The sequence below is a fragment of the Mobula hypostoma genome, chromosome 4 (genome assembly GCF_963921235.1).
Source record: "Mobula hypostoma chromosome 4, sMobHyp1.1, whole genome shotgun sequence".
NCBI lineage: Eukaryota > Metazoa > Chordata > Chondrichthyes > Myliobatiformes > Myliobatidae > Mobula > Mobula hypostoma.
The window spans coordinates 12,110,303-12,127,278 of NC_086100.1; the positions used below are offsets into that span (position 1 = coordinate 12,110,303).

Consider the following 16,976-nt stretch of genomic DNA (forward strand, 5'->3'; position numbering starts at 1 on the left):
TCACACAGTTGGTGAGAACCTTATAATGCCAGCATGTAAAGTTATAGTGGGTAAAATGCAATACATGAAATTGAAAAGGTTTCACTCTTAAACGATAAGTGGATGTATTGCTGACATGTCACATGATGCTGAAGAAGTTTGGTGTGATAAATTGAAAAACAACAGCTTCTCTATCCAGGTTGATGAGTCAACAGATTTCATTAAACTGTCATATTGTAGCATTTGTAAGCCAGTTATTTAACAGAAATTTATTATGTTTGCCTCATGAGTTTTCAAAATGTATTAAAGAGAAGGTAAGATTAATTTCAAGAGAGGTAAGCTAAGCCTACCTTTTTTTTTAAGAGATGGTGGATAAAAATTCATTCTCTTCTCAAGTGCACTGGGAATTATTTTTGGATTATTATATCTCCAATTTACTGATCACACTAACATACTGTGAACACAGGGATTCTCTGGGATCTGAAATTATTTCAAGGGTTCCTCCAGGGTAAAAAGGTAGAGAAAGGCTGGCTCAGATGAACATCTTGGCTGGCCTGGAGTAATAGGGCTGAGGGACATTATTTCCACACTGTAGGACCTTCCCGTTATAGGTGGGAAGCTGGAGAGGGAGCAAGGAATCCTGATGAAGGATCTCCGCCCAGAATATTGACTGTTTATTTCCCTCCATAGATGCTGCCTAACCTGCTGTGTCCCCCCAGCATTTTGCATGTGTTGCTTTGGATTTCCAGCCTCAGCAGAACCTCTTGTGTTTAAGTCTTTGCGTTTTGTTATTTTTGAGAGTTCTGGTCTGGAAGCAATTGTTTTTTTAAAACTAAATCCTAACAAATGGGCTGCTGGCAGCAGCGGTGGAGGTGGAAATGATAGGTTCTCTTAAGAGACTCCTGGATGGCTACATGGAGCTTAGAAAAATAGAGGACTATGGGTAAAGCCTAGGTAGTTCTAAGGTAGGGACATGTTCAGCACAGCTTTGTGTGCTGAAGGGCCTGTATGGTGCTGTATGTTTCTATGTTTCTATAACTATTAAATCTCCCTGTAATCTCCTGTGCTGTCAGGACAACAAACCCTGTGCATCAGAAACAGTGAACCCAATGGTTCCACCAACATTTCTGAAGATGTTTTGGGTGGATACCTCCCGGAACAATTCTGAATTTTTCTGCAGAGAGAAACTACATACTGAATGCAAGGAAAGCACAGAACCTGTGATGAAGTGATCATAGTCATAGAGTCATAGTACATGACAGCACAGAAACAGGTCCTGCAGGCCTTTTAGTCCATGCTGAACTATTATGCTGCCTAGTTCCATCGACCTGCACCTGGAGGAGCATAGCATTTATACTCTTCCCATCAATCTACCTACCTAAATTTCTCTTAAATGTTCAAAACAAGCCTGCATCCATCGTTTCTGCTGGCAGCTCATTCCACACACTCACCACCATCTGAGTGAAGGTTACCCCATATGTTCCCCTTGACCATTTCACCTTTCACCCTTAGCCCATGATCTCTAGCTCTAGTCTCAGCCAACATCAAGATTTGCAGCATCTGCAGAATCTTTTGAGTTTATGATCAAATCAGCAATTGTCCAAATAAATGGCAGAACAGATATATGGATCATCTGTGCAGCGCTTGCCTTAATCCTCAGCTTAATGATCCAGTATCCTAAGTTAATCACGGCATGCAATATTAATCAAAACCATAATGACTACAAGGTTTTACACACATCAGATGCTGGAGGAACTCGACAGTTCAGGCATTATCTTATGGAAAGGAATAAAGAGTTGATGTTATTCCTCTCCATAGATGCTGCCTGACCTGCTGAGTTTCTCCAGCACATTGTGTGCATTATTCTGGATTTCCAGCATCTGCAGAATCTCCTGTGTTTAGGTTAAACATACATGCTGTCCGCCTGCTGTATCCCACGTGAAGTTCCCATACTTGTACACCATGCACTGCGAGAGGTTTTTGAAATTTTCTGCAGATTGCTGGGTCCACCAATCCACCAGGTTGCCATCTTTGTCAAAGTTACGACCTGCACCAAATGCACAGATAGTCAGTAAAAAAAAAACAGAAAGGCCACAAACTTGTATTCCCTCTGAGTTGTCGTCAGTGGTTTTCTCTTACCGCTGTCATCGAATCCATGGGTGAATTCATGGCCTATGACCATGCCAATGGCTCCAAAGTTCAATGCAGTCGGCTGTGACCTACTAAAGAATGGTGGTTGGAGGATACCAGCTGGGAAAACTGTCACAAAAACAAACCAGATAATTGACTGAAAAATATGATTTCAACATTGGTGTCCTAATATTTTTTAGCTAACTCTACCTCACTGTCCCAGCATACATCCTCTGATGTCAACAATCCAAATTACCACCAGCATTTTGAGTCAGTCTGAGGAGACAGAGGGAGCCTCAGATTGAGAACTTATTCAAAACATCACATTGGTATTCGACCATAGTACATAGGCCATTTGGGCCATTGACTCTACTCCACTGTTTGGTGCAGCATTTTCTCATTACCGCACTGGACTGAAAGCATTTTGATATTGTGAGCACTTTGGGCCCCGTTTCTGAGGATTTTTGTGTAGGCCCGGGAGATGGTTGAGAAAATGATCCCAGGAGTGAAAGGGTTAACCGAGGAGGATTGTTTGAGGCTCTCGGTCTGTACGTACTGAAGTGTAGAAGGATGAAAGGAGATTTCATTGAAACCTATCAAATATTGAAAGGCCTAGCTAGAGTGGATGTGGAGAGGATGTTTCCTATAGTGAGAGAACCTTGGATCTGAGGCTACAGATTCAGAAGAAAGAGACGTCCCTTTAGAATTTCTTCTGCAGGAGGAAAGTTTATCTGTGGAATTCTTTGTCAGAAAGGGCTGTGAAGGCTATATCATTTGATGTAGTTAAGGTAGAGACTGATAGGTTTTTGACTAGTAAGGGGCTTAAGGGTTACAGGGAGAAGGCAAATAAATGGGGTTAAAAATTCAGCCATGATTGAATGGTGAAGCAGAGAGATGGGCTAAATGGTTAAATTCTGCTCCTGTATCGTATGGCATTATGGTTATTGATTGATAGACTGAGCACTTTGTTGTTGTTTCTATGACCTTCTCGTAAAGCTAGAAAGAGGAAATGAAGAACAAAAAGGGAAGAGAGAAAGAGAGAGCTAAAGAAGAAGAATGAAAGAAAAATGGAAGAAAGAAAGAATCAGAACAAAGGAAGAAAAGAAGGAAGAAAGAAAGAGGGAGAAGGAAAGAAAGAATGAAAGAAAGAAAAAGTCCCCTTCTTGACTAACATTCATAATAAGTTAACACACAGCAAGTTCCCATAAACTGCAGTATGGTAACAACCTGGTAATGTGAATTAGTAAAACTGGAACAATTCTACAGGATCTTTTACATCAACTAGAGAGAAAATGGAGCTTAAAGCCTGATCTGAATGCCCACATCTCCATTAGCACAATGCAAGCATTTTATTCCATGCAGTGGGTGTTCAAGGTGTGGGACAGGGATATAAATTGCACTGTTGTTAAATTGGTAAACTAGTACCCCAAAAGCTTGGACTAGCAACACAGAGACCTGACTTCATGGCAATCAAAGTTCAAAAAAGTTCAAAGTAAATTATTTATTTATTATTACTTATTAAATCAACTGTCATTTAATACTTATTAATAATTATTTATTATTGTTTATTTATTATTTATAATCAAAGTGCATGTAGTTCACCATATAAAACACTAAGATTCATTTTCTTGCAGGTGTACACAGTAAATACAAAGAAATACAATTGAATCAATGGCGAACTCCACGCAAACAAAGACGAGCAAACAACCAATGTGTAAAAGACAACAAATTAAGCAAATACACTTGGTTAGAGTTTAAACTTAAATGTATTATGGCTCTGTGCCTGTATTCACCAGAATTCGGAAGTATGATGGATGCCCTCATTGAAACCTATCGAATAGTGAAAGGCCTTGATAGAGTGGATGTGGCGAGGATGTTTTCTATGGTGGAAGAATCTTAATCCAAAGGATGCAGCTTCAGAATAGAGGGGCATCCTTTTGGAATGGAGATGAGGAAGAATTTCTTTAGCCAGAGAGCAGTGAATCTGTGGAATTCTTTGCCACATGCAGCTGTGGAATCCAAATCCTTACATGAATTTAAGGTAGAGGTTGATAGATTCTTGATTGGTCAGGGCATAAATGGTTATGGAGAGAAGGCAGGAGTACAGGGATGAGAGGAAAGATGGTTCAGCCATAATGAAATTGCAGAGCAGACTAAATGGGCGAATGGCCTAATTCTGCTCCTATATCTGAGGCTCTTATGGGGAGCATTGTTTATTTATAAAAACATAACAAAAAAGGCTAGGCACGGTGTTGTAATGGATATGTTAACCCAGTTAGAGATCATTTTTTTCTAATGGGACAATTTTATTATTACAAGTTCCTTTGAATCTTGGGAGTTTATAGTGACTTTAATATTTCTCCAGCAATTTCAGACATGACTGCCTCATTGCCATCATTTGAATAAGGTGGAAACAAGAGATACTGTATGTATTGTGTGCAGTTTTGGTCCCCTAATCTGAGGAAAGACATCCTTGCCATAGAGGGAGTACAAAGAAGGTTCACCAGATTGATTCCTGGGATGGCAGGACTTTCATATGATGAAAGACTGGATCAACTAGGCTTATAATCGTTGGAATTTAGAAGATTGAGGGGGGATCTGATTGAAACGTATAAAATCCTAAAGGGATTAGACAGGCTAGATGCAGGAAGATTGTTCCCGATGTTGGGGAAGTCCAGAACGAGGTGTCACAGTTTGAGGATAAAGGGGAAGCCTTTTAGGACCGAGATGAGGAAAAACTTCTTCACACAGAGAGTGGTGAATCTATGGAATTCTCTGCCACAGGAAACAGTTGAGGCCAGTTCATTGGCTATATTTAAGAGGGAGTTAGATATGGCCCTTGTGGCTAAAGGGATCGGGGGTATGGAGGGAAGGCTGGTACAGAGTTCTGAGTTGGATGATCAGCCATGATCATACTGAATGGCGGTGCAGGCTCGAGGGGCCGAATGGCCTACTCCTGCACCTATTTTCTATGTTTCTATGTTTCTATGGAAGAAATTTTAGATTTTATTCCAAAAAACTCAGTTTAAAAAATTCTATGAATACAGAGTACTAGAATAACAAAGGAATAGAATAAACAGCTGGAACTGTGTAAAAAGAGTTAAAAGACACAATTAGATTTTAACAGGCAGTTCAGGTCTGCACATCAAAGACAGGGTGTCGCTGTACTTAAGAGCAAATTTGTACAGATGTACTGTGTGGAGCATTCGAACTGGTTGTATCACCACCTGGTATGTGGGGGGAGGGGTCGCTACTGCATAGGATCAAAGTAAGCAGCAGAGAGTTTAGAAATTAAACATCTCCATCATGGGCACCTCCATACTATCCAGGCATCTTCAAGGACCAGTGCCTCAAAGTGGCACTGTCCATCATTAAGGACTTCCACTACCAGGAAGGAGGTACTTGAGTCTGAAGACACACACTCAATGATCTAGGTACAGCTTCTTCCCCTTTACCATCTGATTTCTGAATGGACATCGCATCCATGAACACTACCTCACCACTTTCTTTTTTAAATTTCCTTTTTTTTGGCACTGCTTATTTAATTTAACTATTATATACATATTTACTGTAATTTAGTTCTCTTTTTCTCTGCGTTCATTTATTGCATTGTACTACTGCTGCAAAGTTAACAAATTTCACAACATATGCTAGTGATATTAAATCTGATTCTGAGAGTAGTGAGAGGGTTAATGATCATGTTATTAGCTTCGGAGAATTGCAGTGATGGGGAGTGATGGTGAGGCTAAATTAAGTCGACAAGGGACAGCAGTGTGGAAAATTATGAATAGCCTGAATAACAAAGCGAGGGATTATTTCTCTTAGCTGAGGCATTAATAAATAAGTAACACGTGAGAGTACTGTGGATAGCTAGAATCCTTTTCCCAGGGTTGTAATGTCTAACACCAGGAAAGATTGGCATAGGTTATAAGGAAAGATTGAATAGGCTAGGACTTTACTCCTTGGAATGTAGAAGATTGAGAGGAGATTTGATCGAGGTATACAAAATTATGAGGAGTATAGATATTGGAAATGCAAGCAGGCTTTTTCCACTGAGGTTGGGTGGGACAACAACCAGAGGTCATGGGTTAAAGTTGAAAGGTGAAAATTTTAAGGGGAACATGAGGGGAAATGTCTTCACTCAAGAGGGGTCATGAAAATATGGAACGAGCTGCCAGCACAACTGGTGCATGCAAGCTCGATTTCAACGTTTAAGAGAAGTTTGGATAGGGGTATGGAGGCCATGGTGCTGGTGCAGGTCGATGGGAGAAGGCCTTTGAAGTGGTTTGGTATGGACTAGATGGGCCAGAGGGCCTGTTTCTGTGCTGTACTTTTCTATGACTGTATGACCATTTAAGGTGAGGGGGGGTAATTTCAAAGGATATGTGAGGGGCAAGATCCTTACATAGATTGGTGGATGCCTGGAGTGCACTGCCTAGAGTGATGTTAGAGGCAGATACATTAGGACCTTGAAGAGACACTAGATAAGCACATGAATGTGGGGAAAATGGAAAGATATGGACATTGTGTAGGTATAAGGCATTAGTTTAGTTGGCCATATGGTTGTGGATGTATTTGGATTGGCACAGTATCGTGGGATGAAGGGCCTGTTCCAGCACTGTACTGTTCTATGTCCCATGTCCTAGTACAATATATAGTAAATGGCAGGACCCTTAGGAGCACTGATGTGCAGAGGGATCTTGGTGTGCAGGTCCTTTGCTCCAAGACAGGCTAGTGAAGAAGGGCACAAGTAGATAGAAGAGCAAAGGTGTACAACATAATTATCTGCATTGGTTGGGGCGTTGGGGCTATTAAAACAAACCCAAATGCCACCTTAAAAAGTTCCTTACCCCAGCAAGTTAATCTGATCAACCATTCTAGTTAGCAATCCCCCACCCCCCTCTATCTATTACCTCAGTCACGGCACTGTAAACTTTTTAAACACTTTTTATAATACCGTTTACATTGTAAATGCATGCTGGTATTTATGTATTTATGCACATTTTATTTCATATCTGTACTGTAACCTCTAATTTTACTTTTATTTCATTCTTTATAGCCAGGTGCCAAAGACTTTTGCGCAGTACTGAGGTAATTTTATGTATTGCCCTGTACTGCAGACACAAAAAACACCAAATGTCCTGACGTATGTGAGTGATGATAAACCTGATGCTGGTATTGGTCCCTATTGTGGACTGTGAGTGGGAAGGGGGCAGGGAGAGAGGAGTCATGGTTGAGAAAAGACAAAGGCGGGGAAGCACCAGAGAGACATTCCATAATGATCAATAAACCTATTGTTTGGAATTAATTGAGCTTGCCTGGTATTTCAGGGCTGGGTTGTACCTGTACCTGCGACACTCCCCACTCCTGGGACTCCTTCTCTGCCACCTGTCCCACACCGCTCCTGTTGCGTTCCACCCCCACCATTCCTGACACCCTTTGCTCCCGTCGGATGTAGAAACTCACTCCCCTCTCCACATTAACAAATTCAGTACTGTGCAGAAGTTTCAGGCACGGCACCCTACCTATATATATGCGCCTAAGACCTTGCACAGTAGTGTATCTGACGAATCAAGCTTGATCCTTGATCATTGAGCATAAATGGTCTAGGATATTTAGGGACTAGTTTAATTAGTTTAACTAGTTTGGCACAACACTACGGGCCAAAGGGCCTGCTCCCGTACTGTTCCATGTTCTATCTTCTATTTTCTATGTTCTGTGTTCACAATAAGATAAAAGCTGATGCTAATTCGCAAGAAGAGATAACTATTTTATTTTGAGATACAGCACAGTAACAGACCCTTCTGGCTGAATGAGCCCGCACAATTCAATTATATCCATGTGACCAATTAACCACACATCTTTGGAATGTGGGAGGTAACTGGACCACATGGAGGAAACCCAGAGAGTCACGAAGAAAACTTACAAACTCCTTATGGATAGTGGCTGAACTGAACCCCGGTTGCTACGCGCAGGTGACCAGAAGTGTTGTCAAAGAGAATAATGTCAAGGTGCATCTTAATGAAAAAGAATAGAGAGTTGGTCTTGGAGGTCAGAGAGAGGATGTGGAACTGTTGAGGTTAAGGCCAGAAGACCCAAGGCTATTTGGTCCATTGAGTTTGATTTGCCATTTGATCGTGACTGATTTATTTTCCCTCTCAGCTCCATTCGCCTGCCTTCTCCCTCGTAACCTTTGATGCCTTGATTAATTAAGATCCTATAAACTCTGCCTTACATTTACACAATGACTTGGCCTGTGACAATGAATTCCACAGATTCACCACCCTCTGGCAAAAGAAGTTTTTCATTATTTCTGTTCTGAATAGACGTCCCTCTATTACGAGGCTATGCCCTCTAGTCCTTGACTCTCCCACTGTTGCAAATAACTTCACCACATCCATTCTATCGAGGCCTTTCAATATTCAATAGGTTTCAATGAAATCCTCCCTCATTCTTCTAGAAGTACAGGTCCAGAGCCATCAAACAGTCCTCATATGCTAACCCTCATCAGACTAATTCTCATGAACCTCACCTGGACTCTCTCCAATGCCAGCAGATGCTTTCTTAGCGAATGGGTCGAAAACTGCACACAATCTTCCAAATGTGGTCTGACCAATGCCTCAGCATTACATCCTTGCTTTTGTATTCTAGGCCTCTTCAAAATGACTTTGAAGTTAACTACCAGTAGGCTGATAATGGAATAATGTTATACCATATAGCAGAAACAGGATATTGAGTCCAATCTGATCCGTTTCAGTGTCGCCTTAAAGGATTTGTTCCATATTCCTAAGCTGAGATCTCCAACAGGACCACAACCTTGTCATAAGGTTTGGAAACTTGTGTGCCTCAATGACCTGGAGAGCTATGTTGGCTGGAATCAGGGCTTTATGCTTTGATCCTGGTAGGGTCACCATTGCAAACAGATCAAAGGGTAGAGGCCAGTGTTCACTGGTCTTCTAGGTTTGGGGGTTCAGCTCAGGGCTAACAACCCTGACTGGTCAAACAAAACTTTTATTGAAACAGCGAGAAAGAATCCTTCTACATCTGAGTGTGACGGTATTCTCCACCTGGGACTTCCGTGACTGACGGTAGTGAAAACCATGCTACTGACATGATGAATGAAACCCTGAACACTGCCAGAGACAGAGGACCTTCATCACTGTCCTAAATGCCAATGGCATAGCGGGCAGTAGGCTAGGCCTGAGCTGAGAGAATCTGACCCTCTACTGTCAGAGGAACTCTGCACGTTTCAAGGTAAATCGGTTTTAAGTAATCCCAGATGATTCAGGGCTAAGAGGGCCCAGGTTTGTGGAATCATCTGCTGAATGAGGAAACGGTGGATGGGTCAGAGGAAATGTTTTCCGTGGAAGGAACGACTTTCATTTATGTGGCGCCTCTCCCATCCTTCTCAGCTCAACCCAACCATCTTACTGCCGATGATGTCACTTTCCTCAGGATTATAGTTGCTGTTTTAATGTAGAAAAAACAGCAACCACTTTGTAAACACGAGGAATTCTGCAGATGCTGGAAATTCAAGCAACACACATCAAAGTTGCTGGTGAATGCAGCAGGCCAGGCAGCATCTCTAGGAAGAGGTACAGTCGACGTTTCAGGCCGAGACCCTTCGTCAGGACTAACTTTGTACTTTGTACACAGCATGCTCATGCAGACTAGAACATAGAAGTTTCTCCGCTGAAAGAAAGGTTGGCATTTATGAAGCTTTTATTGTCTGTATTTATATTTCGTGCTAGTTTAATTTCATAATCTATCTTCCCTTTCTTCATTGCTTGTTTAATAGCTCTTCGATACTTTCTAAAGTTTTCCCAATTTTCCGGCTTCTCACAATCTTTGGCGACTTTGCATGAGCATTTGATGCTTTCATTTATTTCTTTAGTAACCCAAGGCTGGCTTCTGGTAAGATGGTGGCGTGCTCAGACACAACAGCTTTTACGGGGCCAACCAAAGGTGTTATCGTCTTTTTGAACATTTTTTTTACGATTGCAAAATCCTGCTGGATATTAAGAGGTGAGAAGTACTGCAGGTCTACCGCATCAGCGAGTTGCTCGTTGTCAGAGAAGCCAAAAGAGCTGGACAGTACAGATCATACTACTCTCTGCATCAAACTGGGTTCCTGAAGGCAGTGTGCGGCCTAATAGCGATTGGCTTAGTCGCTTTTCTCGTGATCGCAACACCCTGTTGGACTTTGGTGATGTGGAATGCTGCAAGTCCAATTCACTGGCTTATTGGTAAATAGCAGAGGAGCAGCATGGCCCTGGTTGTAGCATGAACTAGGCCTCAAGCCATAGTGTCGCATGTTGGCTGTTGCCCAGGAGACAGGTGTTGGGTCGGAGTGCCGAGGGCAATGTGGCATGGTGTCCGTGCTGGAGTCGGCCTAGCCGTCCAGTGTTCATTCGGCAGAAGACAAGCTGTTATTATTTAGTAGCCTATAGACATCTCCCTGCCATGCTTTACTTTCTTCCCTTTAGCATTCATAATCTCTTTCCAGATGGACTCAAAATTGTGCTCTTTGGATCCTATACTGTCTCTCATTGTCATTCTTAAGAGCACTTCCCCAACTCCCTTACCTCCTGTCTATCCTTTCCTATTACCTAATACCCTTGGGTATTTAACTTCCCTGCCATATGTTTCCATAATGACCACCAAATCATGCTCCTTTATACTGCTCTCTGCCACAAGTTCATTGATCTTATTTTGAATACAGATGAAGTGCCCCTCCACTCATTATCTGTTTAGAATCAGATATCCATTTTGTCCTTCGCACTTGACTTTTCTGTATCAATTCTGACTTTTTTCGAGCTTTTCCTTTGACCTCTGCTTTGCTTGTCTGTCTTTCTGCCTGGACTCCCGTCCTGCTTTCAAGCTCCAGAGATGAGAACAACAAAGATGTGGTCGCAGGAGGCAGAGGACAGGCTGTAGGATTGCCTCGAGTCCGTGGACTGGGCTGAGTTCAAGGACTCATCAAGGGATCAGAATGAATACAACATGGTTGAAGTGGACTTCATTAAGACAGCTGTAGATGAGTGTGTCCCCACAAGATCATTCAGAGTCTTCCTCAATTAGAAGCCCTGGTTGAACTATGCGATCTGATATCTGCTGAGGGCCAGATCAGAGGCATTCAAGTCTGGTAACCAAGAAAGTTACAAGGGGTCCAGGTACGATCTCCAGAAAGCCATTTGATGAGCAATGTGGAAAGTCTGGACTCAGCGAAGGACGCTCGACGATTGTGACAGGGCTTGAACACTATTACTTCTTATAAAAATGTTAAATCAGGTGACAGTGATGCTGGGGAGGCTAGTGCCCCTGATAGAGCTGGCTTTATGTACAACTTCCAGCAGTTATTTTTGATCCTGTGCAGTAGCCCATCCACATCAGACGGTGGTGCAACCAACTAAAATGCTCCCTAGAGTACATCTACTGAAATTTACATCAGGACATCATGCAGAGGGTTGCAAACTCAACCAGCTCTATCATGAGCATTAGCATCCCCAGCACAGAGGACATCTTCAAAAAGAAATTTCTCAGAAAGGCAGTATCCGACATTAGGGACCTCCATCACCCAGAACATGCCCTCTTCTCATTGCTACCAACAGTGAGGAGGTACCAGAGCCTGATGACACACGCTCAACATTTTAGGAACAGCTTTTTCCCTTCTGCCTTCAAATTTCTGAATACATAATAAATCAATCGATTTATAATCTTATGGAGTGTAAGAACTGTAAGAGAATACTTAAGGAAGAAATCAGGAGGGCTAAAAGAAGGCATGAAGTTGCCTTAGCAGACAAGGTGAAGGAGAATCCTAGAGGATTCTACAGCTATGTTAAAAGCAAAAGGATTGCGAGGGACCAGAAGTTGATCCTTTGGAAAATCAGAAAGGTAATCCATGCGTGGAGTCAAATGAGATGGGGGAGATCTTAAGTGGATGTTAAGCCACTAGCCTCCTTAGTATCCAAGACACCTAAAAAAGGTGATGCCTCAAAAAAGATGTCACGCCCTCTTCTCATTGCTTCCACCAAGCAGGCGGTAAAGGAGCTTGAAGGCTCACACTCAGTGTATCAGAAGCAGCTTCTTCCCATTTACCATCAAATTTTTGAATGGACAATGAATGCATGAACACTACCTCAGTGTATGTATGTATATATGTATATATAATTCTTACCGTATTGATAGTTCCACTACTAGTAATTGCATTGTACTGCTGCCACAAAACAACAAATTTCATGACATACGCCAATGATATTAAACCTAATTCTGATTCTGATTATTATTGGCAGAGATTCACCTTTTTTAATAATATTCCCTCTATTAGCCACTGAAGGTTAACATATTGCTTTGCCTTGCCTGCACGTTCATCTTTAGTGATTTGTGAACAAGGTCACCCAATTTCTTTTAAATACACCTCCTGCTGCCTGGGGCAAGCAGCCAACATCACCAAAGACCTCCTCCCACCCCAGCCGTTTTCTTCTTCCCTGCCATTGGGAAGAAGGACAAAAGCTTGAAAATATACACCTCAGGCTCAAGGATAGCTTTAATTTTGCTCTTAGCAGGTTCTTGAATAGACTGCTTGTATGACGAAACCGAGCTCTTGATCTTACAACCTAACTCATTGTGGACTTGAGTTATGTTATTTGTCTACCTACACTGCAGTTTCTCTGCAACTGTACCGCTGTACTGCTGTGGGTGATCTGAGATACTTTCCAGGAGTGTTGTGTGGCAGAGCCCCAAGCATTGTCAATGATTCCTCCCATCTGTACAACAATCTCTTTGACCCCCTATCATCAGGCAGGAGGTACTGTAGCATTAGGACAAGAACTTGCAGGGTGGGACACAGTTTCTTCCCCAGGCTGTGAAACCACTGAACTCTCTGCGACCACCCAGGTGTCACCACGTACGAAGCACCACTGGCGTTATACTAATTATTTTTGAACTTGTGATGTAAATGCACCTCAAAGCCATAGAATCATAGAAAAGTACAGCACAGAAATAGGCTCTTCAGCCTATATAATCCATGCTGAACTATTTAAACTGCTTACTTCCATCAATTTGCATCAAGAGCATAGCCCTACCCAAATATCTCTTAAACATTAAAATTGAGCTGGCATGCACCACTTGCACTGGCAGCTTGTTCCACACTCTCATGACCCTCTGCGGCAAGAAGTTTCCCCCCATGTTCCTCTTAAATTTTTCACCTTTCGTCCTTAACCCATGACCTCTAGTTGTAGACCCACCCAACCTCAGTGGAAAAAGCCTGCTTGCATTCACCTTATCTATACCCCTCATAACTTTGTATACCTCTATCAAATCACCTCTTAATCTTCTACATTCCAAGGAATAAAGTACTAACCTATTCAATCTTTCCATATAACTGAGATCCTCCAGACTGGGCAATGTCCTTATAAATTTTCTCTGTATTCTTTCAAACTTATTTACATCTTTCCTGTAGGTAGGTGACCAAAACTGCACACAATACTACAAATTAGGCCTCATCCATGTCTTATACAACTTCAACATAACATCCCACCTCCTGTGCTCAATACTCAATATCTTATTATGTGTTAGATTATTTGTGGTAGTATTACTTTAAGTGTTGTGTGTGAATTATATGTACTGTGTTATTGCACCCTCATCTGGAGGAACATTGTTTCATTTGGTGGTACACATGTGTACGGCTGAAATAGCAATAAACTTGAAATTAATAAACCAATTAAACATAGAAATATAGAAAACCTACAGCACAATACAAGCCCTATGGCCCACAAAGTTGTGCCGAACATGTCCCTACCTTAGAAATTAATAAGGTTACCCATAGCCCTCTATTTTTCTAAGCTCCATGTACCTATCCAAAAGTCTCTTAAAAGACCCTATCATATCCACCTCCACCACCGTTGCCGGCAGCCCATTCCATGCACTCACCACTGTCTGCGTAAAAAAATTACCCCTGACATCTCCTCTGTACCTACTCCCAAGCACCTTAAACCTGTGCCCTCTTGTGGCATCAATTTCATCCCTGAGAAAAAGCCTCTGACTATCCACACGATCAATGCCTCTCATCATCTTATACACCTCTATCATGTCACCTCTCATCCTCCATCGCTCCAAGGAGAAAAGGCCGAGTTCACTCAACCTATTCTCATAAGACATGCCCCCAAATCCAGGAATCTCCTCTGCACACTTTCTAAGGCTTCCACATCCTTTCTGTAGTGAGGTGACCAGAACTGAGCTCAGTACTCCAAGTAGGGTCTGACCAGGGTCCTATATAGCTGCAACATTACCCCTCGGCTCCAATTCCATGATTGATGAAGACCAATACACCGTATGTCTTCTTAACCAGAGTCAACCTGCACAGCTGCTTTGTGCGTCCTACGGACTTGGACCCCAAGATCCCTCTGGTCCACCACACTGCCAAGAGTCTTATCATTAATACTATATTCCGCCTTCATATTTGACCTACCCAAATGAACCTCTTCACACTTACCTGGGTTGAACTCCATCTGCCACTTCTCAGCCCAGTTTTGCATCCTACCAATGTCCCGCTGTAACCTCTGACAGCCCTCAACACTATCCACAACACCACCAACCTTTGCGTCATCAGCAAACTTACTAACCCTACAATTAAAATTACAATTAAACAAACTCATTTCACTATCTAGCCTGTTAAATATAGTATTTTCTGTATCAAAATGGATAACCACACATTTTTCCAAATTATATTCCACCCACAAAATCCTCATCCAATCAATTTTCCTGTTTACATTCCCATGATATCTGTGTTGATGCTCCTCACAACCCAGATTGAATGTCACCTCTACACTCACAGGCCACTTTATTGGATACTCCTTTACACCTGTTCATTAACGCAAATATCTAATCAGACAATCTTGCACCTGCAACTCGATGCATAAAAATATGCAGACATGGACAAGAGGTTCGGTTGCTGTTCAGACAAAACATCAGAATGGGGAAAGAAGTGTGATCTAAGTAACTTTGACTGTAGAACGATTGATGGTGCCAGATGGAGTGGTTCAAGTATCTCAAAATCAGTAGATCTTTCAAGTGTACAGAGAATGGTGCAAAAAACAAAAAAAAATCCAGTGAGTGGCACTTCTGTGGATGAAAATACCTTGTTAATGAAAGAAGTCAGAGGAGAATGGCCAGACTGTTTCAAGCTGACCGGAAGATGACAGTAACTCAGATAACCACATGTTACAACAGTGGTGTATAGAAGAGCATCTCTGAATGCACAGCATGTCAAACCTTGAAGTGGATGAGCTACATCACAAATATACACTCAGTGGCCACTTTATTAGGTACAGGAGATGCCTCATAATGTGGCCACTGAGTTTATATAACTAGCAGATTTGGATATTTAAGCAACACACATCAAAGTTGCTGGTGAAAGCAGCAGGCCAGGCAGCATCTCGGGGAAGAGGTACAGTCGATGTTTCAGTCCAAGACCCTTGGTCAGGACTAACTGAAGGAAGAGTTAGTAAGAGATTTGAAAGTGGGAGGGAGAGGGGGAGATCCAAAATGATAGGAGAAGACAGGAGGGGGAGGGATGGAGCCAAGAGCTGGATAGGTGATTGGCAAAGGGGATATGAAAGGATCATGGGACAGGAGGCCCAGGGAGAAAGACAAGGTGGGGGGTAAACCAGAGGATGGGCAAGGGGTATAGTCAGAGGGACAGAGGGAGAAAAAGGAGAGTGAGAGAAAGAATGTGTGTATAAAAATAAATAACTGATGTGGTATGAGGGGGAGGTGGGGCATTAGCGGAAGTTAGAGAAGTCAATGTTCATGCCATCAGGTTGGAGGCTACCCGGACGGTATATAAGGTGTTGTTCCTCCAACCTGAGTGTGGCTTCATCTTTACAGTAGAGGAGGCCGTGGATAGACATGTCAGAATGGGAATGGGATGTGGAATTAAAATGTGTGGCCACTGGGAGATCCTGCTTTCTCTGGCGGACAGAGCGTAGGTGTTCAGCAAAGCGGTCTCCCAGTCTGCGTTGGGTCTCTCCAATATATAAAAGGCCACATCGGGAGCACCGGACGCAGTATATCACCCCAGCCGACTCACAGGTGAAGTGTCGTCTCACCCGGAAGGACTGTCTGGGGCCCTGAATGGTGGTAAGGGAGGAAGTGTAAGGGCATGTGTAGCACTTGTTCCACTTACAAGGATAAGTGCCAGGAGGGAGATCAGTGGGGAGGGATGGGGGGGACGAATGGACAAGGGAGTCGTGTAGGGAGTGATCCCCGTGGAAAGCAGAGAGAGAGGGGAGGGAAAGATGTGCTTAGTAGTGGGATCCTGTTGGAGGTAGCGGAAGTTACGGAGAATAATATGTTGGACCCGGAGGCTGGTGGGGTGGTAGGTGAGGACCAGGGGAACCCTATTCCTAGTAGGGTGGCAAGAGGATGGAGTGAGAGCAGATGTACGTGACATGGGGGAGATGCGTTTGAGAGCAGAGTTGATGGTGGAGGAAGGGAAGCCCCATTTTCCCCCTATGGCTTTGATATACATGGTGAATATTGTCACAACCTCGAGTCGTGTTTTTTTTTTGTATTCTCTGCATTTTATTAGTTGTATTTATAACATATTGTTGTGGTTCTGTGTTTTTTTTGTGTGTTATGGTTAGTTCTTTCCTAGTTTTCATTTAAGTTGCAATTGCCCTTGGATACTTCCAATTAATTCCCCTCAGGTCTTTGCAGGTGTCCAAGTAAATATCCTTAGTGTTTTGCCTCTTATCAAAATGGTTACTTGTAAGCTCGTAAACAGTCTGGGGTTTTAATTAGCTGGGCATGGATTTCTTCATGCCCTGAAGCATTTTTAAAGGGGCAATGTTAACCCCTTGGGGTTT

General features: G+C 42.6%; 1 protein-coding gene across 2 annotated transcripts in view; it reads right to left on the bottom strand.

Moving 5' to 3' along the window:
• The window catches only part of LOC134345127 (neprilysin-like), a 310,672-nt gene that overhangs the window by 32,774 nt on the left and 260,922 nt on the right, over positions 1-16,976 (bottom strand). For both annotated transcript variants that reach the window (XM_063045312.1, XM_063045311.1), the window contains exons 18-19: positions 2,119-2,238; positions 1,893-2,026 (exon numbers count right to left, since the gene is read on the bottom strand). In XM_063045312.1, the coding sequence (XP_062901382.1) occupies positions 1,893-2,026; positions 2,119-2,238 (254 nt within the window). The remainder of the gene's footprint in view (positions 1-1,892; positions 2,027-2,118; positions 2,239-16,976) is intronic.